Source organism: Accipiter gentilis, chromosome 11 (genome assembly GCF_929443795.1).
Source record: "Accipiter gentilis chromosome 11, bAccGen1.1, whole genome shotgun sequence".
Classification (NCBI taxonomy): domain Eukaryota; kingdom Metazoa; phylum Chordata; class Aves; order Accipitriformes; family Accipitridae; genus Astur; species Astur gentilis.
Genome location: NC_064890.1, coordinates 27,675,150 through 27,702,087, shown reverse-complemented (window position 1 = coordinate 27,702,087; position 26,938 = coordinate 27,675,150). Strand labels below are relative to the sequence as shown.

General features: G+C 40.0%; 1 protein-coding gene across 6 annotated transcripts in view; it reads right to left on the bottom strand.

The window, feature by feature from the left end:
- The window catches only part of CTTNBP2 (cortactin binding protein 2), a 111,934-nt gene that overhangs the window by 69,329 nt on the left and 15,667 nt on the right, over positions 1 to 26,938 (bottom strand). For 2 of the 6 annotated variants that reach the window (XM_049814403.1, XM_049814405.1), the window contains exons 1-2: positions 14,369 to 14,599; positions 2,682 to 2,789 (exon numbers count right to left, since the gene is read on the bottom strand). In XM_049814403.1, the coding sequence (XP_049670360.1) occupies positions 2,682 to 2,789; positions 14,369 to 14,437 (177 nt within the window). In that variant the 5' untranslated portion in view covers positions 14,438 to 14,599. Of the gene's footprint in view, positions 1 to 2,681; positions 2,790 to 11,981; positions 12,087 to 12,311; positions 12,339 to 14,368; positions 14,600 to 26,938 lie in introns of those variants that run through there. The other 4 variants (XM_049814402.1, XM_049814404.1, XM_049814407.1 and 1 more) reach the window with 3 other exon arrangements.

Below are 26,938 nucleotides of genomic sequence, written 5' to 3'. Positions count from 1 at the left end.
ATTATCAGTTCTTTTGTGATCAGTCAAGACTGATTCACTTTAAATGCTAGAACTTTCCAGGAGAGGTGTTTCCAATAGATACATAAGTACTATTTATTGCACAAATTTTACAAGTGCTCAGTGAAACATTGCAAAATGAGTATGGGTAAGAGCACACATATTTGAAAATGATGTAGTTAAGTTATTACAGAGAAAAATCTGATAAGACAACCATAAGAATGTACAGTTACTTTCTAAGAGAAGATTAAAAGATCCAGTTCTATAGTCTTACAAAAAGGCCAACAACATATAAAACTGCTTAGTAAATGTACAAACCGCAGAGACTGAAAACTGACAGGAAGATCACTTAAGAGGAAAAGACAACACACATCTCATATAGGGCCGGAAATTATCAGGCTTTGACCTATCAGAGGAATTAGGCTTTGAAACAGCCCTGCAGTACTGGTAAGATTAAGAAAAACCCAATAAACTCCCCAAACACACAAACACACTCACAAACTTTCCTAATTTTGATACAGAGCTTGATCAGCTTTTGAAATAGTAACATAAGAAATCCTTTCCTTTATATGAAAACCATTTCCTTCTTGCTTTACTGATACACAAAGTATGTATGCCACTTTGTTGAAAAAAATTAAAGTACCAAACTTGACACAATTCCAATGTAATTCACTTGTTATTCACTTTTATAAAAGACCTATATTTGGCTATCTAGTGGCTTATTTTGTGCACTGCTTGGAGACTCCAGCTGCTAATACTGCTGACTTGTGGCTTCCCAAGAAGCCAGAAGATCCGAAAGTATCATATTGCAAGATATCAGGCTACAGTTCTTCAGCAGGTATAACTTCCAAGTTTTCCAGTACTAGTACAGCTAACCAGGCAAGCTGCCTGTAAGACTGGAGGTCCACATGTATTTTGTAGTAAAATCCTCTAAACAAAATCCAGAAACTGGAAATTGAGATGCAGGAGAAGTAAAAAACAAAAATCAAAACAAAACCAATTTTCTACATTTATATATCTCATGTGAAATTAAGCTATTCTTTATATTGAACCATATTAGTCATCAAAAAACATTGTGTACATACCACCCTTTTCAACAGGTGCATGGGAAACTAATGTAGACTTTTCCTCTCCTGGGACTGCACTATCCTGAATGTTTAATGTTTACTATCATTAAACGTGTACTGCATTCGGGGTTTTTTTTTAGTTTTGATTTTTTTTTTATTTTATTCAATTTCAATACATCCATTATTTGATATGTAGTGTAGTAGCTTGTTCACGAATATGTATTAGAGAAAATCATCTGAGTATTCTATTTGCATTCCTCCAAACTTAGAAGAGTCAAAAAAAGAGATTCTGGATGTGGCGTGCACATTTTTTCCCCCTTTTACAAAACCTTAACTGGCAGACAGGGAAAATAAAAAGTCCTAGTCCGGGCAAATGAGATGTGAAATTGTAAAACAGCTAGATGAAAAGGCAGCACATTTCAGCATATGCATATACCTGAAGGCCAAACACAAAATAACTTCAAAGTGCAGTAATCGCCCAGAAACATATTGCTTCCAGTGTCTCATTGTCATTAAAAAATGAAAATTGTATTTTATAAGAGAGGTTTATACCTGTAAAGTCTTTAGTTATTAATGCAGGTATATCAATGACAGCTACTTAAAGCTCCATTTGCATGAAGTGATCTGAAGCCATCACAAAACAAATTAAAATTGAATAAAAATGCATTTACAATTGTTACTGTGACATTACAAGTGGAAAATGTTCCCACACTACTTGATAATCATTACACATACTACTAAAAACTAGTATTAGATACATTTTATTACATTGAGGTTTTGCTTTGAGAGACCTTAAAGGGCATAATTTCCCTCTCTCCAACTATGAGGATAAAAATATTTTCAAACCATGTAAGCCTGTTTTCCTGCCTAAACCTGCAGTCTGTTTGGCAGCTCTGTTAAATTTTATTCTGTTCCGTATCAATTTTAAGGTCATTACAGTCATAAAAATTTATCATCTTTTAATTAAAATATAGATTTGTTTGTACATTTCCAATCAACTTTAAGTTGCTTTCCAGACAGCAAACTTCTGAAGCAGAAAACAAACCTTCACATGTGCCTAGCACAGCAAAAATCTAACAGAGTACTTGTGAGTGCTGTTATGAATATATATCATGTATTTCACCATTTATTAAAAAAAAAAAGAAAAAAGCAAAGCAAAAAAACCACCACAAAAACTTTTCCCTAAGTAGATATGTCCATCCAATTTTGCCCCTCCTTCCATCTCTCAGAAAATGAATGCATTGAATAGACTAGATGCACAAATATATAGACCATCAGAACAAACAACGAATGGACTGAATTTTCCTTTGAAGTTACTCCTTCCTTTCACAAATAACAGACTCTACAATGTAGAAGAATTTAAAAAGGAAGTAATTTTGCAGTTTTTGCACTTACTTCTCTGAAATTTTGTTGGTATTTCATACCAAAATTACATAGAATTACTGAATGGCAACAATTAAACAAGAACATATTTTGCGATTACTGAGATTTAGTCAACCTAAAACTTTAAAAATCACAATTTACTCTTCCACTAATAATATTCTATGCACAGTATAAAGGAAGTGGCAAAAGAGAATTAAAAAAAAAAAAGCAAACCACAACAACCCAGTAACTTACCCGCAAGGCTTCAATTACAAGGTCTCGTGCTTCTAGTTCTCCTTCCATTATACTCAAAAGCATTCGCAGTTCTGGCTTGCTTAAGTTATCCACATCAAACTCTCTTTTCTGTAAGAAACAAACCACTGATGAACACATTAACTAACAGACTGCGATAGTTACTGTAGATCTGAAACATAGACATATCAGCATCCTAATTATGGGTTCTTCAAACATCTGTAACTGTCAAAAGTTGAGGTGGCTTTACTTGTAGTATATAAAGTCAAAATTAATAGCAAATAGTCTGATTATTTTTATTTAAAGTGAAGAAATTAAAAGCCCTCCAGTATCACAGTTTCAAATCCTATCCTGTTGCAAGGAATTGATCCTGCAAAGTCTTGTGATTAAGGGCGAAATGGGAAAGAAACTAACCTTGTGACTAACAGTTCCCATATGCAGCCTCACAGAGACCGAAATAATTCGGCAGACCTGAAATAGCTCATCAGGGATGAAGGCAAGAGAAGGTGAAAGAACCTAAACCACAGCACACCTAATCCAGTGTAACCTGTGCCTCACTTGCAAACAACCACTAAGGCATCACAGTATACTGGGCTGAACGTGAATTTTTGAAGCACAACTTGTGACAAGACATGAAATCTTATCTGTATGCTTTATTTGCAGTCCCATTTGTTTGGCTGGAGGGTACAGTTCAGGTTTAAGAGCTGTTGACAAACAACAGTTCATAGCAACAATATCTTCTCACTCCACAGTTACCAAGACCAGTGTAAGTCTGACTTGCACCCCTAGCAAGACAGGAGAATGAGTTTATACTGATGAATAAGATCACTGAGCACATACATAAACATTACATGCTGGGAATATCAGTATGGTTTCTGTAAAACTAAATCCACCTCACGAACTGCTACAGTTCTATAACAATGTCAATAGACACATGGGTAAAGCGGATCCACTGGACACTAATATATTTGGATTTTCAAGAAGTTTTGGACAAGGCTGTATATCAAGTATTATTACAGAAAGTCCTATCCAACAGTATTGGATGAAAAGACATTTCATGGATAGAAAGCAAACACTATGGGTAACCACTTTCATGATGGAGACAGGTAAGCAGTGGGGCACCTCTGCGATCAGCTATATTCAACTTCTTCATCAGTAACTTGGAAAAAGGATAGAGAAGTGGCAGGGACATCTAACTCATGTGGGAGTCGGCACATAATTCCGCACTTACCAGGTTAACTTCCTCATTTTGCAACTCTATAAAACCCTGGTAAACCCACATCTCAAGTACTGGGTAAAGTCCTCTTCTAAAGGTATAGAATCAGCCAACTAAAAGGATGAAGAGAGAAGGAGAAACTACTATATGAGGAAAGATAACAAGGCTGGAAGTCTTGATTTTGGAGGTGGTGCAAGGGGAATGTTATTAATGTTTACAAAATCACAAAGGTAGTAGATAAGATCAATACAAATCTTGTTCACTAATACCCACAATGCTAACACAAGTAGATGCTTAGTAAAATTAGAAGGGGATCCTTTTAAGGGAGAGAAAACAACATTTATTCCATGTGCTAGATTCAGCTGACCAGCTTGATTTCCATTACGCTATTCACTGCAAAGGAAATTAAGAGTCCTTGCTATGATGTAGATGTGCCTCCTAGCAAAGCCCTGAAATGCAGACAATCAGCTATCTTCAGTATGACATAATCAGTTGCCAAATTAGCTGTGTGTATGGATATACTGTCTATTTTCCCTGAAGGACATAAAAATGTAAGAGTTCAGCTACCCAGGAACTTAACTTCATTGCAGGAAAATCCAATAAAAATTAAAGCAAGTACCATTTCTGCTTTCTTAAAAAGCTATAACTGTATTAGATTTACTCTGTGTTCCATTTTTACTTTGTAGTTAAAATACACAGAGGTGCACAAATGGCTAGTGAGAACTGTATGCCAGAACTTTAGCTATTTGCATTCAATGTACATTGGATTGAGCGTCTTCATTTATGTGAACAACATGCATCAACAAGAGGAGCAATGATTTCTATTAAGCGCAACTGTTTCAGGGACAGGGACATCCACTCTAACCAAAATTTCTAGACTGAACAATAATTATGCTCTATTTTTGCTGCCTGGGTCAGCTATTCCTCTAATCCAAAAGATACCTCTTACCCTCCATGCCAATGGATCAAGAAAAACAACCAATTTCTCTGAAGGCTTTTTCCCACCATACGCTGCAGCAGCCTCTCACAGTGCTCCTCACAATTCTATACAGTGCTCAACAATCTATGGACATGTATAAAGTGAAAAGTTATAAATGTACACAGTTCCTATGTAATCTAGTGTCAATAGACTAGATTTTACCTTATAGGCTGTAGCAGATTTCATTCTCAGCATTTCTAACTACTAAATTTAATTCAGTCAGATAGCAGGACCCACTTATCCACCCTCCTCCTTCTATGAACCACTTCATAATATCTAATAGCTCAAGGACAGCAACTGATTTATTCATATAACTTCCTTTATAATAGAGAAAAACCATCTCCATTTTTCAGATGGAAAACTGAGGCAGAGATATTATTTTCCAAACAACATGGAAAACAAGTAGTATAAAACACAGTATTCAGTAACAGTCTTTTAAGTCTTCATGCAGTGATTTAACCACTACATTATTTTCCCTAAAATATGTTTGCCTCCTCTGACAAAAAAGGCACCTAAGGTTTCTGATAGACAGCGACAAAGTTAAGAGGGGCATCCACAAAAGTACAGAGCAAGAAATGTGATCCTACTCTTTTCTCCAAGTCAGTAAATTCAGCTTGTCAGGAGGTATAACGCAGGGCAGATTTTCATCAAAAGTCTGAAAGTACATCACAGGTGAAACTTTTCATTTCTGCAGTCTTCCACAAGACATAAATGAAAACACTTCCGTTCTTAACAAAACAGAGGCATACTTCAACACATGATGCAGTGATGAGCTTTTTTAACGAAGCATCTGATCAGGCAATTAAAGTAAATTTTGCTCAAGTACACACTCTGAACTAGAACATATGAAAAGATAGCAATAACAAGCAATTAGAAGTGCTCTCTGGTAACTTATAGTTAGATATAAATAAACACACAAAAATGTTAATAGAAAGACATACCAACAAGATACACAACTTAGGTTTTATATTTTTCATTTTAAAAACTTGAAATAAGAACTAGCAAAACCACTTCATATATGAACAGTTCTAGCATATCAGACTAAAAACCCACTAAGACGAGCATTCTGTCTCCAAAAGCAGCCAAAAATGGATGCCTTGAAATCAGTACCAGAGCAAGAAAAGCACATAATGATACTTCCCAGAAATACTCTCCCAGTCTCCAGCAATTTTCAGCTTATGCACCTTCTGAGCCAGAAATTGTGATTTCGCATGTAGTAGCCCTTGGTTGACATACCTGTTGTGAATTTGCCCCATTGTTTTTTGAATCTGTGTAATTTTAGCATCCACAACATTCCATAGCACAACTACACATGTTATAAAGAACCACCATCTTTGCTGTCAGTCTGCCATCAGCTACTTTTGTTTGATGCCTTCTGATTTATTAAGCACAGAAAACATAATCTATTATTATCCACACTCTCCATGCTACACACTCTATCAGACAAGTCTTCACATACATACAAAGAACAAACAATATTTCCTCAAACTGACGTCCAAAATCAACCAGAAAAGACACACAAAGAGAAAAAGTGAAATCAAGTATTTAAGAGCTTTTTAGGATGAAAGAGAAGGCCATCATTTTTCAAGTCTTGTTTATGAACAACTTTGTGCCCACTGAGGCTTCCTTATCATAACTTTATCTGACAAATTCCAAAACTGAAATGACCACTTTTTCCAGTAATTTAAGGAGATCTTCAATTTGTTCACTATGGATAAGCAACCTTGAACCCCCTCACACAGAGTAAGAGTGCGCATGGCTGTTGCTGAAGAAGCTACCACATCTTCTCCCCCCTGTACATCTCTGAATCAGCACTTATGGAGCTACAATGTAGCTTACCTAACTGGACCAAAACACATAGTTTAAGGATTTAATATATTCTCAAGCATAGTTGTAAAAATATTTTTAAGATTTGAGTAGGTAAAGCATATGACAAAATAAAACTATCCTTCCTCTTAAACACTCGCTGCCATCTTCTGGGGATCAAGATGTCAGTCATGGCAGGCTTGCCTTAAGTTCTTACTCAGATGGAGCATTGTTTACATAACTCATAGAGAAAACTGTTGTTTAAATCTAGAAAAGTAACCTTCTTAACATCTTCCAGTGGAGCAGTAAGTCTTAGATCTCCAGAAAATAAAGAGTGCGTTAGTAGCTCATGGCTTATGTGTCATCTGGGGTTTAGCTACAATACCTCTGGTAGAGTGCCAAGCTGTAACAATTTAACCAACAATTTAACAACTATGTAACCAAGCCATGCATTATATTGGTTTTATAACAGAGATATATGAATATGTTGCCCCAGGGTGACATTTGGCATACACAACCAAAACACAAGAGAATTTTTTTCTCTACCTCTTTTGGATTTTAAAATGTCTGGTTTATTTGATTTATAAGAATAAAGTACCTGAAAAAGACTACAACTCCAATCCTCTATGTCTCTAAAACTCCACGTTATTTTTCAGATCAGTTTTGTAAGAGGTGTGTGTTGCCTGGCAGCAAGTGCACTGACAATAGAAGAAACAGCTAATTAGCTAAAACTCATTCAACTACCTGTGTATGCATCACAAAAAGAGTACAGGCAAAATGATAACCTGCACTACTAAAGATTAAAAGATGCTCTACTGTGAACCAAAAAGAAGACAAAAGCATCTCTTCTGAACAGGAGAAGGTTGACTTCAGACAGCAGTGATCAAACTGGACAGGCATTTTCCCACCTCCATCATCTTTGGAAAAGATGGAAACAGTATGAAATTGGAAGGTCACCAAGAGGCACAGGAACAGAAAGGACTCTTTCCAACATGCATAGCTATTTAGAGCAGAGATGGTAAAAGTCTTTACGGTTAAATTTATCTCAACACTCTCCCTCAAAAAAAAAAAAAAAAAAAAAAACCAAAACCAAACCAAAAAAACCCACAAACAAACCAAACCAAACCAAACCAAAACCCATTCTTGTGAAGGATTGGCAGTGCCAATAGTTTGGGTTTGCTGACCTAGCCCAGTTGATGGTACTGGCAACTTCATGAGCTAAGCGTGCTGTTCATTGTGCTACCACAGCAGCTGTTATAAACTCTGCTGCCTTCAGCAGAAGTCTGAAAAGGTAAAGTATAAAAGCCACAGCCTTGTACTTTCCCTAAGTTGAACAGAGGTAAAAAACAAGTTAGCTGTGGATTAAACACAAATGACCATGGAAAACAGGCTCCTTCCTGCTCAGAAAGCAGCTACATAGACTTTTTAAGGATGGAGCTGGGTAATAACCCAAGACTTGGGAAAGAAACCTGAGGGCTGAAGTGGAAAGGCAGGCAGAGAGAAGTATAAAAATGGTGTACAAGAAAACACATAGGGAAAAGCTGTCAAAAAAAAAATCCTCTCAGAAGAGGAAAGGTACATATCTACTTTTTTTTTTTGTTACATATTTTATATTGAGTTCCATTAAATACACACAAGAATCCTCCTGAGGATTCACAAAGCAGACTTCCAAGATGAAGTTCTAAAAATAAAGAGGTTTGCTATTACTTATTAGGCTATACAAAGTAAACTTTTAATATCATGATGGCCTCACATCTGTCAGACCTATGAAACAACTGCACCAGGGAAACACACCCTGATTCATACATTTTACAACATCAAGTATATCCCCCAGGTACAACTCATCTGACCAAGTATAAAGATCTGGTTTGGATAATTTATTTAGTTGCCTACATAGAAGTATCTAGTGTGATTTGAAATGTCCAGGGGATCAGAGATATCTTTTTGGGACAGGTAGATATGATACAGGACTTGGGAGAATCATCCATGCCATCTGGACTGGTAGCAGAAGGCCAGCTGGGGTACCCCAGATTATCACATACGGACCACTAAAGGAAGCCCTCAAAATAGGACTAAGACACCTAAAGGTAAGTGTGAGGTATATAAGCTAGGTACCTAATCTCCTTTTATTTTCAACAGAAAACTGATCAGCCTAGTCAAAACAGCCACAAAAGCTATTCAGCTAACCAGACACCAGAACTACTTGCTCATGGCTCCACTGACTGTAATAAGATATTAAACACTGTGCATACATGTAGACACCTAAATTTAAGTGTCTTGAACCCTGTCCATACCTCCAAGAGTCAGCTGCCTAAGTCACTTCACTCAAAAACACCGAAGTTCACAAACCTGTTTCTAAAACAGATTATTCCTTCTAACCACTTGCTTCACTCCACCAACTATAAAAGGAAGTTTCAAGACCTAGCTCAATGTAAACGTGGGTATGTGGTCAAATGAATCCTAACCCTTTTCTAATAAAGAAAACTCTGCAAACAGAGACAGTATTAAAAGAAGTGGTTAAAACATTCATACAGTATTCATCAATACTTCAGGGAAAACCACAATTTATTGCTTTGGCTGTGGAAGGCTTGTTCTTCAATCTGAAAGTAGGGCGAGAGCCTGTAACCCCATGCTTATCCAGAAATTATCTGACACAAAAATACATGTCCATTTCCCACCCCATCCAAGATGAGCTTAAGAAGTAAGATGTGACTTACAGGAAAGTTCTTGGCAAGAGAAACAAATATGAAGGCAGAGAAATATCTTTCAAGGAAAAGCAATGCTGTGGAACTTGCTCCTCAACTAAGACCAAGTTTCTTGCTGAAGAGAATATAATCTGATGTTAACATCCAGGACTTATATAAAATGTCATATAGTCATATCTGAGGGATCGTAAGGGGACCGCGCATGCATTTAATTATGCCCATCCATTAATTCAATGACTTTTATTGGACTGTTCACCACATGAAGTTACCTGCTTATTCCGCCCTCCTCTTCCCCAAGCACAGCTCCCTTGCTTTCTGGGTTTTTCAAAGGTTTTCTTTAAAAGGTATGGGGGAGGTTTTGTTTAGTAGCTGTGGGGTTTTTTGGCTTGAGCTAACTGCAAAACTTTTAACAGCTTCAACATTAAGCATAAATGTACCTCAAAACTGGGAAATTTATTTTGGAAACATAAAATAAAAAACCAGCCCCCGACCCCTCCAAAATTAGTAAGACATTGACCTTTACACATACCCGTATATTGTCATAGCTGTTAAAACATGTTTGCAATCTATTAACAGCCACAAAGGTACTTAGTCATTTTTTATTTCAGTGCAAGTTAGCTAAGTAAGTCTTTTTTTTATGGATCTAGGCCCACAACCCTTCAATAGCCATGTTTAAACTCTTAAATTTAACAGGTAATTTCTATTCAGAAAGTTGCTTTCAGTTAAGTCACTTCTAAGGTGAGTAGTATACGATTAGAACCAGATACAGGTACACACTGTTGAAGCTATCTTTAGAAGTTTTCCAGAAGCTATCTTTAAGTCTTCCAGAATTTTACACCTTACCCTGTGCTACAACAGAACCAAAAGTCAATGCCCAAGAAAGCTTTAATTCACATTAACGTAGAGGCAGTACCTCTTCCTTAAGCCTACTTGACACCTTTCCGTTTACATATTCAAGGATTACACAGGTATTTTAAATCAACTGATCCCTTTCTTGGTTAGGAGTGGGTGCAGAGGCAGACCTCAAACTGTTCTCTTCCTGAGTTCTTTCCTTTTCATCCCAATTTCCACCTCTATTCCCATCTTGCTATTATATCACCTTCGAGGCCAAAGTGTTGCTTAAGCAAATGAAGTCAGAGGAGTTGGGAAAGTATGCAGGACATACTGCATCCTATAGATTTGCACTTCCATGCCACTTTCACACAACCAGCTCACAGCATTGCCCCTCTGCACTTCACCTTTCATGACAGACAGTGTGACAAGTCCACATTTGGAAGAGAAATTTACAAAGTGAACTACGTTCAGTGACTTTCTTTTCTCATCCCTCAGGATCTTCACAACAAGGGAAAAGAGGCTGTGGAGTAGAAGGCACAGAAAAGGCAATGCTGTAGTTTGGAGAAGAGGGAGAAGAAGCAGAAAGGAGGTTTGAAGTGTATCACTGCAAGATGGATCAAGACAAACCTCTCATCACAGAGGAGCAGCAGGACCAAACCAGACGGAACTCTGCACAACAGCACCATGCATCTCACTAGATGAAAATAACTTCTCTGAATGCTAACGCTACACTGAGAACTTGTATTCAGATGAGGACAGTGATAGTTAATCAAAGTCCTTTTGCAAGTGACCATTTTCCAGGATGTAATCCCTAATAAGAGATAGAGGGTTATGGTCTCATTTTCTGCTACTTGCAATATTTTTCAGATAAGAATCTTTCCAACTGATCTAAATCATCCTGTATAATTGATCTGATCAAAACATTATTTAGCATTTCACCACATTGACCAGAATGGCAGTTCTACTACAAGAAGTCTTGCAGATCAATAGTAAATATTCCAAGCTAAGCACAAAATCCTGCACAATGCCACCACAAAGTATCGTGGAATTTCTCTCAATTTATCAATTTTTTAAAATATTGACAGATCTTTCTGTAGTGCAACTTTTTTGTACTGTTATGTGACCCACAGCAACCCAGACTGATCCTTTTGGGTATGCACACATCATTCTCAAGGAAATCTCAACCGATGAACACAGCAGCAAAATCCCTACTTACTTTAGAGGAGTTAAGATTCCACTCTAGCAATATCCTCTGTACGTACAGCTTTACAGACAGCAGAAGGTACTATCTTTCAGAGAAAAATAACGTTTATGCTTTTGATCATTGGTCAAGCAAAATCAAACCCAGAAATTTTACTGAATAATTTTAACAAAATTTGTGTTTGATATAACAAGCTTTTTTATGGCTTTGTTAAAGCTATACTGAACCTATAATGTGTGACAAGCCAGCCCTCTATGTACAGCAGGCTGATGTTAAAAGTTTTAACAAGAAGACTGTCAAATTGGATTATTTCTTACTATTATGTAATCATTATTGGTAGACATTATGCAGATGGAAGTCATTCAAAGATGTTTTAAAATACACACATATGTTTTCTCTCAATTCTAGTCCAAATTGCACCAACACAATTTCACTGGCTTCAGTACAATCAAGCTGTGCAGGTATGAAAAAAAGACCAGAACCACTCCCCTGCCATTTTTCCTTGTCATCCTTACCATGATAAATGTACCAATATTTTGTGGGAAAGAAGTCGTGGGCTTACCAAATGCTGTGCTCCATCCAAGGAAACTCAGAATGACAAGATTATCGGCTTTGCTCCTAAATGTAACACACTATAGAAGAGTCTAGGCTTTTTCAGTCAAATTCCCTGGTGAATGTAAAAAAAGGAGGGAGGGAAGCACTTTTAATCCTTTTCTACAGTGCTTCTAAAAGCAGCAAAAAAAGTCTTTTTTTTCCAGTGGTGTTACTGATAGTGTACCAAGTTGCAATAACAGCATTTAGTATCAAGAAACCCTACTGTACCATCCTGTTCTCCTGCTTACATCATAAAATTTACAAATTAACACATTACTATTACAAATACTCTGCTTACAATTTTTTAATGCACCATTTTTGCAATCAAGATTCGTAGAACTGAAAGAAAAAAAAAAGAAAAAAATCTAAAACTGTACTGAAAATAGTATTTTGCTATAAGTTGAAGTTTAGCATGACTTACAAGATAGTCACCTGGATGCTTACTGTCATCCTAAAAGTAAGCAAGATGATCCAATTCATAATTCTGTTATCTTGAGTTTAAAAGACAGAAAATAAGCTATTCATACTAACCCTTCAAAAGGAATATTGGAGTATTGTATAATGATTTTTTTAAATCTTTTCATTGCACAGAGGAGTTCTTTTTACTTTCCTGTACAAGAGATAAAATGAAATCAACAATACAACACTTATATTGGCAAGGAAAAGAAGATGAAAAGGAATATTAAATATTTAATGACTGAAGGCAAATTAAAAGTAGTGATTTAAAAAATATTTTGTTATTGCTTAAGTATAGATATTACTTTTGTTAGGGAGCAACATACAGGTTACCTCCTAGAATGTCTTCAGTTTTAAAAAAAATATTTTAAAAGCAGTGTGGAGTGTAGAGCTATCGCTCCTACCTTCCACAATGGGAACACCAAATTGCATGAGTGGCTTGCACTGCACTGCCTGACAGGACCATATTGGAGTGCTACTTGATTACAAGCTACTCTCTTGAGCTTTTAAAACTGAAACTTAAGGCAGTAATAATATGAGTATACTGAAGAATTTAGTATAAATATTTTTTACTCAAAACTAGGGCTCTAAAGTATTTAATAGTCTGCTTTTATGAATTCTTACCTTAATATTCATTTATGTCACAGTTATGTCACTGTTTTAAAAGACAGTGATGTTATAAATATTCACTGTGTAAGGCTTACTTTTTTTAAGTAAAACTCAATTTCCACAACACTGCAGAAGTTAAAACACACAAGGAAGATTAAGTGCACAGTTGGAACTGGGTTTGAGATAAGAATTAGTGCCTGTTTGAAAGAAAACAAAATAATAATAAAAAAAAATGCCAGCAATAACGTCAATTTCACAGAAACTAGTGTCCCCTCCCTTCGGGGGGCACCACCTTCGGAACCGATCCCAAGCAAAACGGGCACCACGGCGGTTTTACTGCCCTAAACTTCGCATGTCGCCAGCAGGCCGAGCACTGGCAGCCTGGTTTTGGACCCGGCCACCCCGCTCTCACGACGGCCGTCAACCAGGCGATTAACACGGGCTGATTAGCGCCGGTCGGTACCCGGGCGGGTTTCACCGCGCCGGGTCTGGGATGCGCCGGGCTGAGAGGGGTCTGACACTGCACGGCCGAGGAGCCGGGGGCCGGCCAAAGGAACAGGCCGCCCGAAGGGATGAACCCCCGCTCCCCTGCCAGGGCCTCGGGCCGGTGAGCGGGAGAGAGGAGCCCACCGCCCGCTACGGGGAGCGCAGCCTCCGCCCCACACCCTGTTAACGGCTGGCACCCTGTTAACCGGCGTCGAAAACGCCACACGGGAGGAAGGAAGGAGAAAGCATGCTCCGGGCGGGCCCGGCAAAGCGTTAAAGATCAACATTTCCCCCCCCCCCCCCCTCCCCGCCCGCCCTGGTCTGACAGGTCCCACCGCCCGGCCGCTGTCACCACCTCAGCCCGCCCGCAGAGACGGGGCGCAGCCGCCCTCGCCGCGGCAAGCGGCGGGAAAAGGGGGGGCGGGTGGGTGTGAGAGAGAGAGGGGCGAAACCGGGGAGCGGACCCCCCTCCGTGCCCCCTCACGGGCGCCGCACGCCCACCCCGCGCCGGGGCAGCGGGAAGGAACAATGGGGGAGAGAACCCGCCGCCCCCCGCTGAGGGGAAGAGGGAGGCCGGCAGGGAGGGAGACCCCGCGCCCCTCTCTCTTCTCCCCCGGGACGGGACGGGGCTCGGCTGCGGCGGGACCCGCCGCAGCCGAGCCCCGTCCCGCCCCGGGGGAGAAGGAGGGCGGAGGGACGGAGCGGGGGAGGCAGGTCTCCAAGCGCCGCTTCGTCCCATCCCCACAGGGAGCCCTCCTGGGTCGAACGCCCCCCCCCCCGCCCCTCTCCCGCCAAGCCGGTTACCGCTGCCGTGGCCGCCGAGTCCCGCCGTCCGCCAGAGCCCGGCTCGCCGCTCGCGCCCTCCGTCGCCATCTTCCCGCTTGTAACGGCTCCGGCGCGGAGAGCGGCGCGGAGCCGAGTGGCGGCAGCCGCCGCCAGGCGCTTAACCCCCTCCCCGCCGGCAGCGAGCCCACCGGGAGCGGGGGCCGCTTAACCCCTCAGGCGCCGCGCAGGCGGAGCTGCCGAAGCCGAGCCGCCCCCTTCGCTCGGCTTTCCCCACCCACCCCCTTCCCCGTCCGCCATAAGGCGGCCCGGAGCCAGGCGGAGGAGGGGGAGCGGGACCCCGCCGCGGGCTGCCGGCGCGCAATGGTGGCTGAGGGGAGTGCCCCCGCCAGCCGCGCTGCCCGGGCCCCACGCAGGCACCGCTCCCCTTCCTTCCCTCCCCCGTGTCTTGGGAGCAGGAGAATGAAAGGAAAGGTTATGGACGGGGCGGGAAAAGAAAAGGGAAGAAAAAAAAAAAAAAAAAAAAGCTTTTATACAGTGGGCTTGGCTCACCTGACCGGTGAGATCCTTAAACCAGCTGAAGGCGTTGAGGGAAGGGCATCTCTTCGCCTCTTTCCTCTGGGGGTGCTGACAGAAGGAGTCACCTCTCCCTGCCCCGATCCCCCTGGAGGGGCCGGGGGAGGACAGTTCTGCCGCCAGCCCTTGCTTACCGGCTTATTTTCAAGGCTGGGTGGCTTCAGAGCCCGTGCGAGGGTGGACCTTCATCCAGGCCCAATGTGTCAGGCCCGATGCTTCGGCACCTCTCAGCCCCAGCCCTCGAGCCCTCCCTGGCCCCGGGGCTGCTCTTTGCTGTTCCAGGCGGGTACCGAAGCCTCTTCTAACTCCTCTGGAGGAAGGTTTGGGCTGCTGAGCTGAACCTGCTGCCACACAGGCTAAACGTTCCCCTCCATCTGTGCCACATTGTCTGCCTCCGGGGGATGTTCCTCCAGGTCTTGCCCCACTGCTTTCCTGCCAGCAATGGGAACCTACCTGGTGAGCTATACACCAAAACCAGATCCAAATGAACCCGCCTCTGGAACCAACTTACATCCATTAGAAGCTGAATTTGTAACACTGTTTACTCTGCAGTTGTTTACTACAACTTCCACCAACAGCAGGCTCCTCTGAGCCTTGCCAGTCTCCTTTCACAGGGCTGCTTCAGGTCCAGGTTCATGCTGAACTCCCTTGGCACCACGACCAGACAGAAATGGGCAATGCCTTCCCTTGATCAAAGACAGCAAATGTTCTTCTAAGCATGCTGTACCTAAGGATCTAAGTAAAAACACGCATAAACCTTTTCCCCTTTACGTTCCCTGAAGGGGAACTGATAAGCGATTAGTAGAATGAACTTCAACCATAATGTAAATGTACACTGAACAGTGAGTAGAAGGCAGTGTATAGGATCCATTACAGGGCACGTAAAATCCAGTCAAACAGATGCTTTCTGGGTTTAGGGTTTGTTTTTCCTTAAAAATCCTCTAGCTCTCCTCCTACTCAAGTTTTACACTTTTTATAAGTATAGTGAGTGTTTGCATCCTTTCCACCAACGAAGCTGAGAAACTCCATTGATGACACAGAGCCTAAACCAACTCGTTTTTCTCACTTCCCAGAACTCTAATACCATTTAATTGGTTTTAGGATATATTGATGCTCGCTTACTGTATTGACAGCAAGGTACCATATATTACTCATACTTATTATTTATATAAATTTTGAGGAGTATGTGGTGCTTTGCCATCAAGAAACTCAATGAAAAGCTGTTTGTTTCCTATGGACTTTGTCATAATTACTTGCCTCCAAAATGGTTTTAAATGCTGGAGTTCTTAAACTGGTTTGAGAATATCTTTTCTCTTACTGATTCCTGTCTACCATTATCATTGCCAGTATTTCCCTGATGTGTTAGAATCATCTGCTGACCGTTACAGTTACTTATGTGTCTTTCTAAGTGAGTTGGTACAAAATATGCATACAACATACTGTGTAAGTACTATTTTTGTAACTCCATCCACATCACAGCAATGATGTAGCAAAGGCTGCACCATTTATCTCTTGCTCTGCTGAGATCATAAACTCTGGTTTAGCTGATATTTTATCAATTACCAAGTGTACATTTATCAAAATAACAATGAATATTAGATTAGTCATAGCTTTCCATCTCAGACTTGAGAACTGATCTCTCTTTCCTCATCTGAAGGTAAATTTAGAATGATTTCTGAGAGAGATGGGGGTGCTCAAATCTCAGCCAGCAAAAAATTAATAGGATAGATGGACCAGCAACACTTCAATTAAAAGCCCACCCTCAGACAACTAATATCCAGGACATCATCCCAGCTTTGGAAGCGTTTTGACCTGCTGTTGTGGTCAAAAAGATGACAGACATGCTTTTGAAGGAGGAATTATCTATACTTCTTTATGCCATGAAATAAATCGTCACAACATTTTGAAAATATTATTGATTTTTGTAATTGTATGAGTCTATATTGCATGTTTGTGTTTCTTCACTCTTTCCCCTAATGACAGCAACAAGGCTTACTTTTGGCATGAGAGCACTAAAATCCATATTAGATATCACCAGTTGCTACTGGGACTAGATTCTCATGCTGCATAGCAATTGTTGCTGCATCATCAGTGATAGTGGTAGGGCCCAAATGTCTTTGAGGTTTTACTGCATGAAGAACACCTTTGGACTTAGGATCATCTTCAAAGTAGGAAATGTTTTTTTCCTTGATTGTTAGTACTACATCACTGGACAAGGTCTTACTTATTGTCTGGTTACTCTGTTTATGCTGCTGACATCCCATCCCAAAACTGGCTTTAAATCCTCAGTAACATAGCATCTACACACATAATAAATGAGTTCAGAGAGAAGGACAGCATGACTTCGTGACTGCTACCATAGTGCACTGTCATTGCTATGCCTGTATTATACAGGGTAAAACAGCTCTTTTAACGCATGGCTAAGCCAGAGCCTTTCTAGGAGAAGAAATTGCCTGTGTGTTTACAGATAATTTTATCACTACAGTAAGGCAAAGAAGTTGCTTTTCTCGGAGGAAGGTGCTCACTGTTTTACTACTAGCACGTAGCTGGCACATGGAGTGCAATTAACTCTTTTTCTGCTGTTCCAGTTTTATTTGGCTTGAGTGACATAAAAGAAAGACCAAGCCTAGGAGTGGGCCTTACAACCGAGCTTTAAATGTATTTCTTTCCTATGATTAGAGAGCTGGCACACAGCGGTGGAATGTCCACACCTTACAGGATGCAGCTGCTGGACTGAATGGTGCTCATTCCCTCCATTAGCACACAACTGCTGTGATAGAAAATGCATGCCTTGGCTTTACACTGGCAAGGAAGAAAACTGCTGCGTATCTAAAATATACAGTGTATTGAGGCTTTTCCGCCTTGCTACTAACCATTTGCATGAAACAGAAAAATGCAAAATGGTATTTTATTCACCCTTTTCTAAAAATTGAGCCTGTGTCTGAATTTAAAGCAAGCAGGAGACACTGAAGTCCCAAGATAAACTTTTACAGAATACTGGATATCTGAGAAAGAGTAATTAATCATTGTATCATCACAATATTTTCAAAGGTCACCCCAGTGCTAACTTAAGGCACTTCTGCCATCACCCTCATCGAGGACTCATCAAGCCAAGCCAAACAACATAATTCAAATACTGCACTGATTACCTCTTCAGGGTACTTTGGTCTTGGAGACCTATAAGCAATACAGAGCACTGATAACTGAACCATGAGCTTGGGTTTTGTGAAGAAGGGGCTGCTTTCTCTGGAAGATGGCACACCACTGCCTGTGTGAAATTCAATAGAAAAAGAATCAATATTCTAGAAGACATGTTGGCTGTTTCTGAGGATGTTAAATTAACATCAAAAAGAAAGGTGAAAAGGAGATAAAAATCAAAGCATTGAGAACAAAATGGAATCTCCAGTAGGCATCAACAGAAGAGATGCTTTAATTGACTGTGCACAAGGAGAATAGCTAATAAATAAAAAGTGTTGCAATTGTTGATTTATGAGCATAAATTCAACAGTGCTGCATATTACTATAAGCTAGTGATGTGATTCACATGACTGGAATGTTGAAAACTGGCTATAATCTGCTTAGCAAGGCACAAGTAGACAAAAAGAAGGGAAAACTATCAAAATAGAGTGTTCTGCGTGTCAGCATTACTGACATCTCAGGAAAGGTTATTTCAATGTTTATGAATTGTGTTTTAATGTGTAAAGCATAAAATGAAATACTAGATAGTGCCTACTGCAAACCTCACATCATACTAAAGAACAAAATGACAAGATCCTTAAAGTATCTCTTACATAGAAAGAAAAAACTGCTATCACTGAGGCTTCACATTGAATGACATCATTCTGCCAACACTGTAACATCCTGGAAATGTTTAAAAATTACAGGTGACAATTCAAAAAGTTAACCTTGAGCCGGAGGATTCCGAGACCCCACTTTAACACAAGAAGAGGGAAAGCTAGCTCCAACTGGGATCTAAAATTTGAGTGTTTCCTGTGCCTAACTTTTAGAAATCTGAGACCAGAATAGAATCCAGAAACTAAAAATGGGTACAGCCTATGAATTTGAAACATTTATTTTAGAGAAGTCTTGCAGTCTGTGTTATGCAAAAAAAGAAAAGATCACACACTGATCTCCCTGGAGTTGAAATCCATAAGTTTCTACTAGAGTATCAATATATTTCAAGTCTATGCTGTCATGTCTAAAAAAGTTGGATATTTGTGTGTTTTGCATGTGTTTCCCTATGAGGAAGAAAATGATAACTCATTTGCTGTCGAGGCAAAAAAGAGCGTACAGCTTTTTAAATACTGGAAAGGTATAGGACAGTTAAAATTATCAGACTGAAAACGTACGAAAACACTCAGAAAAGCTATAAGCCCTATCTTATTTCTCTCCTTCACTCATCTTCTCATGGGTACCAGTGAGGAATGTGAAGTAGATCCACAAGAGATTGCTAACTGAAGCAATAAAGGTGCAGGAATCAAGAATTCTCAGAACCAGTTTCCCTGAGCAGGCATGATGACTAATGTACTTTTACAGGCATCAGCACTTCCAAGCAAAAAAACACATTTGTTTTTCTGGACATAGGAGAAATGCATGCTGCTGTGAGCATATTGGCTGTAGTGGCAGGAGGCAGGGGAATTCATGCTGCAACTGCCAGACGTGGAAGAGTTTGTTCCTTCACTGGCAGGAGTTACGCAGTGATCTGCAGTGCTGGGAAGTACACTACCTCATTTTGGAATTTAACTCTTAGCCCACAAATCACTACACCATGAAATTAATTTTTTTCAGTGATTGTTAAATCACCTAATTGCAGAATCTCTTATTTTCCTTTTTTTTCCTTGTTTTGAGAAAAAAATCCATTGATTACTATACCTACTGTTTTGGCATTTCTCCCTTTTCATTATGCAAAAGGTTAATTTTGAAATTTTCTTATGCCGCTGACATCCTATGAACAAAATTGGATCGCTAAATGCCCCCCTGTAGGGATGAAGCTGTACCACTGCCAAAATGGACCTCTGTATCTCAGAAGAAACTCGGCTGGAATTGAAATGATAGTGCACACAGCGGAGGCTGTCCTCTCTGCCAAAGCTCAACTATTGCTCTGAGAGCTCACTGTGCGAGTGCACCACTGTATGCGGGCATTCAGCACATGAAACAGCTTCAAGAGGACCTTTACTCTGTAATTGTAGTAATAAAATCTCAAGGGAGGTTAATCAATTCATTGCCAAGAAGGATCAGTCTCGGTAAGGTGGTAACTACCTTAGCACTTGGATTGAGCTTCTATATGGGGACTTGGTAATGAAATGTTGTTTGTATTGAAATGCTCCACTAGGGAGAAATTCCCCTGCTAATGAAACAAAGCTGCTTCAATAGGTTGTTAGCTCCACCACTGACACTGTAGAGCCACAGCCCAGGAGAATTAGCTCCTGTGCTGCTGACACAGAACAGAAAACATTGTGCTGAGGAGTTAACTCCCTCCTGGAAAACAAGCATCTGCTAGAATAAAGGAAGAAATTTGCTTGCCTGTAGGAAAGTGATGCACTTACTCACTGATGCAATTCAATTTTTGCAATGTAACTTTATTTATACTCTCAAAGTTGAAAAATAATTCTGTGAAAAGACAAGAGATCTGAGAGGGTGTGTGTTCCATAAACTGAACTAATGTGATCATATTGGCAAGACTCACAGTGACCTGAACTAAAGATAGGCAACACATATGTAAGTCTGTGGTTCAAATTTATGGGTAACACAAGTGCTGATGTATGTTTTAATCAGAAAAAAAAAATCAGTAAGACAGACTTTCATTATGACTTCACAAGTAAAAAAGGTGAAATTATAATTCAGGTGGTATTCAGTACGTGTGCAAAATTCACTTATTTACATGTAAATGAGGCAGACAGAGAAAAGCAATGAACAGGAGAGAGATAACCCTGTCTAGTCTTTCCTCAAGCACAAGCATCTTTCAATGTGCAACTGCACCGAAATACTTAAGTCAGGGATTAGGGATTCTGCCTTTGCTGTACCATTTAAATTCTAGATATCCATAAGATTACTTTTCATTAGAATTTTGCTCAGCATGTCCCTCAAGATTGAGATGTTTTACACCATCACTTAGATTAGATGGGACTTTGGTCTCTAATGTGTCATTTGCCTACCTTAGTGGGAATTAAGTGGGAATGAAATTAAAAAAAATGAGTATGAACCAGCTATGTTGCAAAAATGAAAAAAGCGTTTCATCAACTCTCAATGGATGCTGGGGACTCTCCTGCCTTCTGTGGCTTGACAATTTCCTCTGAGATTTCAAAACTGGGCATGAATATAAAACCAAAGCTCTACAGAAGATCTGCTGCAGCCAGAAATCTGTATGAATATAATGACTTTACAAAATATCTCAAAAGACTGAATAATCTTGCTGCAAGACAAAGGCAGAAAGAAAGGAAAGTCAGTGGATTTAGAATGAGGAATATTTATGTAATATTTGATCTTTGTTATTTTAAAACAACTACAAAATATGATTCACAGAAACACAGGACTGGATTACCAATCAGTTAGTCTAACCTCTTCCAGATCCTAGCAAACCTATTACACAGTCCTATCAATAAAATGATTACTTTAAAATCAGATTTTTTGCTGTATCTTTTATATTCAAATAGTGCTGAATGTGTTAGCTTAAAACTATATAAATTCTGCATTATTTATGACAAAATTAAATATGTCCTGATACTGGTGACTTTTCCTTAAGGGCTTTCAAATAAAACAGTAGCTACTAATTAAGCACCACAATATCTTTCTGAGTCTGAAGATATCTGAGCAGTAATTTGAATGTAAAAACAAACATAAAGGAAAGCTCAGTGACTTGCTAAGGACCACAGAACAGTTCAGAAACTGTAACTGAGAAAGAAAACCCTGGAATACTGGTTTCCAGCCTCTTGGCTTTATTGAAGCGACCATCTGAGAAAATATATACATTTAATGAAATGAGATTTAGATGTCTCTGTGCCAAGATAAAGAGATTGCACTGGAAATGAACTGGTACTTAAAAAAATGGCACTATCAAAAAGGAATGCGTTCACAGCTGGGAAAAACTGCATTTCAGTGAAGTTTGTTCTACTCTGCACTGTACATACTGCTGAGATAGAACAGTTTCTGTATAAAAACACATCACAGACCAAGCCCTCTTTTAAATTTAATGTCTGGTTTGTCCAAAAAACCAGTTGATTGTAAAAAAGTCAGCCCTGTCACGGAGGGGAAACTATTACAATTAGAAGTAGAAATAAACCCACAGAAACACTTCCTTTGGAAACAAGATTCTGGTTTTGGAGGATAACAAGAGGATAGTGGTCGTATTTCTGATCATAAAAGGTATCCCAAAGTATAAAAAAAATCAGCATGTACAGCATTTGGCTTCTGTTTAGCCTTTGAAAAGGCTTTTCAGGCATGCAACCTCTTAAGGGAGATTTGTTTGGCAGAGATCACTCTAGAAACAACCAGAACAGAGCAGCAGCCTAGAACAAAGCCGCTTCTCACCCATGGCGGTAGGGAAGGATCCCTCTCCTGCCTTTATTTGAGGCCCCTCAGGAAGCCTAAGGGATGCTGGTTGCTAGGCAACACCCAAAGCAATAGTGTTTATAGCATTAGGTGTTAATTATTGTCATGGGCCTTTTCCACGGAAGATCCTGAGAATATGCAATTAGACACGTCACAGGATAAGTCATTTTGCATTCTGATGGACAAGCATTATTATCTGCAGAAAATTCAGAATACGACAAATTGTTCGAAGGTGACTGACTGTGCCAAGCCTTGTATTTTCTTTTTGCAGTGCTGTTTTTTTGTAATTGCAGCAAGGGATTTGAGCAACAATATGGTTACAGTAAGCTGTTTAAAGGTTCTGAACTAGAATATAATATTGCGTCATTTGTTTCCCTGATTAAAGTGCCTTGCCCTAAACTGATCTTTACCAGCACTTTATTTTAAGTAATACAGGTCAGTAGTTGAGCAAAAAAAAAAAATAAAAAAAAATGAAGCCTTAGAATATGAATATGAGAGAAATAAAATAAAATAAATAAAATAAAATAAAATAAAATATTTAATAGCAGCTGCATGTTGCAACACAGAAGTAGAAACAACTCAACAAACCAAATCTTGTGAAAGAGGAAAGGTTTGGTCTGGTAGTGTTGTCCTTGAGATAAGTTTCTTCATATCATTCATGACACTGGCTTGTATTTATGAGAAAGGAGAGCTGCTCTTCCTTCTCTAGCATTGCCTACCTAATTAATCATTGCTAGCATAACAGGTCATATACATGGTGCATTCCACTTTTAAGGGGATGTTTATCCATTGTATGAGACAGGTTATACCCCCTGAAATGAATTGGGGCAGCCAAGAAAAGACTCCAGTTAGTGCAAAGAAAAACGGAATTCACGCTAAAGCAAATCATTGCCGAAGGTGAAAACATAACCGGCAGCATATTGGAAAGTTCTGTGAAGTGACAGTGACAAAATGTAATCAACACCAGAGCAAATAAATTACTGTCTCAGCACGCGAACTGAGTAATAAGAAAATTAGAGAAAGAAATTATTAGACTTTTATCAATTACTGCAAGAGAAAAAGTGCTATTTATTTTCCGGTTGAAAAAAGAATTTGAGACTGTGGATGGCTCAAGGAGACACTAGTAAGAGGTGGTGTGGCTGAAAATCTTTGTACGCAAAAGGATGCCTTCTCTGACATCTTGAGTATGCTCACATTTGTGCAGAGGGAAGAGTGAAACGCAGCAAAGGGGAATAGGAAGCACTTCGGTTTGTCCCGCCTGTAGATGAGGCACAGGATAGAGGGTAAAGCTCCCATTCTGTTTCCTGAGTCAAATCTCTTTCGATGGATATGTGGCAGAAAACTGTCATGAATACTGATGTCTGCTAATTTGCCTCAGGATGCTTCAGAAATTGAAACACTACTGTTAAGGGAGAAGCCGCTGCCGAACCATGCACATACCAATCAAGGAGTCGCACACACACCACCTGAAACTTGAACTGCTCGGGCCGGGGTCCCTTTGCAGCAGGTGACTCCAGTGAGCCGACGGGTGCCCCTTTCAACTCCTCACACACACACGCTTGGGCGCTGCTTCTGCCCTCAGGCTCAACCTTAGGTTCCCCGAAGCAGAATCTCTACTCAAGGCATTCCAAAAAACCAAGCGTAACTTATTCTATCTATGGTGCACAAATTTAGACAGCTCGAGCTGGGTGCCTCTGGAGAGGGACTCCAAACACTAAAATCCCTGGGCAGTTATACCCTTACACTCTAAGTTCCCATTCCTCACACCACAGTCTTTTCCAATAGCAATATTCAGGTCTGGGGTCTTCTTCTCTCTCATTGAGTCCTTTTTCTCATCTCTTAGCGGGTTCTTTCTCTTTCCTGCTTTTTAGGCTAGTGGTTACTACGTCTCCTTTTTTCTGGCTCAAACTGGTTCTGGGGCTTTCCGAATCTTCTTATTCTATATCAGAGAATAGGGCAACGTTAAGCTAAAGCATTACACAAGCTCTGAGTTCTGCTTTTTCATGAATGACTACTTTCAAGCAGCTAAACAAAGTCCTTAAAGCCCTCCAAAACATATGAACAGCCTCTATAATTGTTATGCATTCCTGTGCTATTATAGCCTCATGATCTTATCCCATTATTGCCACGAGCTCTTTATGTCTCATTTGGGTGTTGTCCGCATGCTCATGCAGCTCAGCTCTGCCACCTTCCACAACACTAGCCAGACTGGTACAGTGCTGCTTCAAATGCTCTTAGCGCATGCTAGCGAGCAAAATTATCAGGCAGGCAACAAAATTATAAAATCAGAAAAAGTCTGAACCTGTCTTTTTCCAGTAGGCAGTGAAGAGTCCGGATATTCAATTTCGATCAAACGGGGGCAGAAGGCATGAAAATTTCACAGCTGTCTCCATAGCAGTTCTCAGCTCCAAAACATGACTGCCCCGTCATTGAGGCTGCTGGCTGTTCTTCTTTTCATAGCTTCCAACTGGAAAGGCATGAGGAGCAGTCATTTCATTCACCATTTTGACGGGCACACAAATGAGACAAAATTACTATCCTTTGGCCATTCATAGTGGCAAATGTTTTTCCATGATAGCTAGAAGAACGTTATTTGGAAGCCATTTTTTTCAAGCATGGTGTCTTACCAATAGTATGTATACTTTTTAATGAAATGGTATGTTAGGGAAATCAGTTATTGTAAAAAAAAATGAAAAGACTGTCCCACAATGACATGCTACAGGCAGAGAAATGTAGAAATTAAATTAGTCTTCTTGAAAAAGAAAACTAACATACTGTAATTTTATAATGAATGTGAATGCATATGTTGATAACATCATATTGCTCAAACATTTGTCATATGGAATATCTTTCTATCAGCTAGCAGAGATTTTCCTTTGGTAGTGCTTCCAAAGCAGGTGGATTTGCTGTCACTGCCTAGTTCTGAGGAGCCAAGGATGTACGGCATGATGGCAACCACAGATTTCAGGCTGGCTCAGCATGTGTGTCTCTGCTAGAGCCTGACCAATACAATTTGTTTATGTGACAGAACTCACACAATAACCTACAAATACATGTAACACATCCTGCCTTATTTGTAATACTGTTTTTTGACTACCTGCCGCAATCCTAGGAATCTTCATAAAATCTTCCTCCTCCTTTCCTGTTATTTGTTTGATCAATGTGTCTTTTCTCTCACCTGTCTGATTTGAAAGCATTAGATAAAAATGGAAATGAACTGTGCATTGATGTTCTCTATTGTTCTTACTTTTCAGGGTGTAGCTATATTACTTTGAATTACTCTGCAGCATTTCTAGTCATTTGACAGTGAACTGTGGGCCTTGTTATTTATTTACTATTGTATATCTTCTTCACTTCCTTCATTTTTCTCATTAGAAATAGGTTAGATTTGTTTTATGATTCTTTGATCAGAAGTTCTCCTGAGTCAGCTATTGTATTTAGTTACAGACTCGAACTAAAAACTTCATCTCGTTTCCACTTCAGTGTCTGTCTGTGATATTGTTATGCTTAATCCAGTTGTCTTCAGCAATGTTTTCTTTCAGGCCCGGATCCACAAAGAGACCTGGGTCTCATTGCCCAGCAAGCTAGAAGCTAGCTTCAGAGTTGCCTGAATCCAGCAGCAAAATCACTTTGGGTTAGGAATTTACACTTACGAAACTGGTAAGAAGCAGCAGCAACGGGGCTTTTTAAGGTTCTGAAGTCTCAGTCCCACTTTGTGGATATGGAGTTTAGAGAAACTGAACATGAGCTGCTCTAGGTGTAGAGTGATTTCACCTTTTGTATCCTTGAACTTTGTCAGAGTTAACTTAATAAAATTTCCTATTTATTGGAGACCAGATTCTTGGCTGTTGTACAAAATGAACAGCCAAAAGAACAAAACAATGCCAATGCACATCAGCTGCAGACCTGACCCCAACCTGCAATTTGCTTAAGCCCGGTACAGTATTTTTCAGTTACAGTATTTTTCAGTGACCTATTTTGAAAAAAAAAAAAAGCAAAAAAAAAGCAGCCTATCAAAGATTTCAATTCAGTGTTCCACAGAGCTGGGAAATAAAAGCTGAAAGCACTTGTCCCCGCTAGTTCACTTTTTCTTACAGCTTTGCTGAAGGTTTTACTATTATTTAACAAAAAGTACCATTCTTGCATGGTTTAGCCAGCAAGATTACAACAGGAAAGAAATCATGTGTTCTAAGAGCTGAGAGAAACACAAAAGCAAATGATAACTGGTCCCTGCCCTGAAAATCCTGAAATAAACATTTTTCCTCTCATCGGAGATGTTGCTTTGGGGAGAGGCCTTGTGAAGTCCTTAAGTTTGTTGCTAACACATGTACCTTCACCAGAACAGCTAGCAACATTTGTGGCAGGGCTAGAGATGGACGCAGGTTCAAACTCCAATAACCTTCTCTGGGGTTTCAAGTTGGCATCACAGGTTCCTATTAACCTAAGGGTTATGAACGTGACATTCAG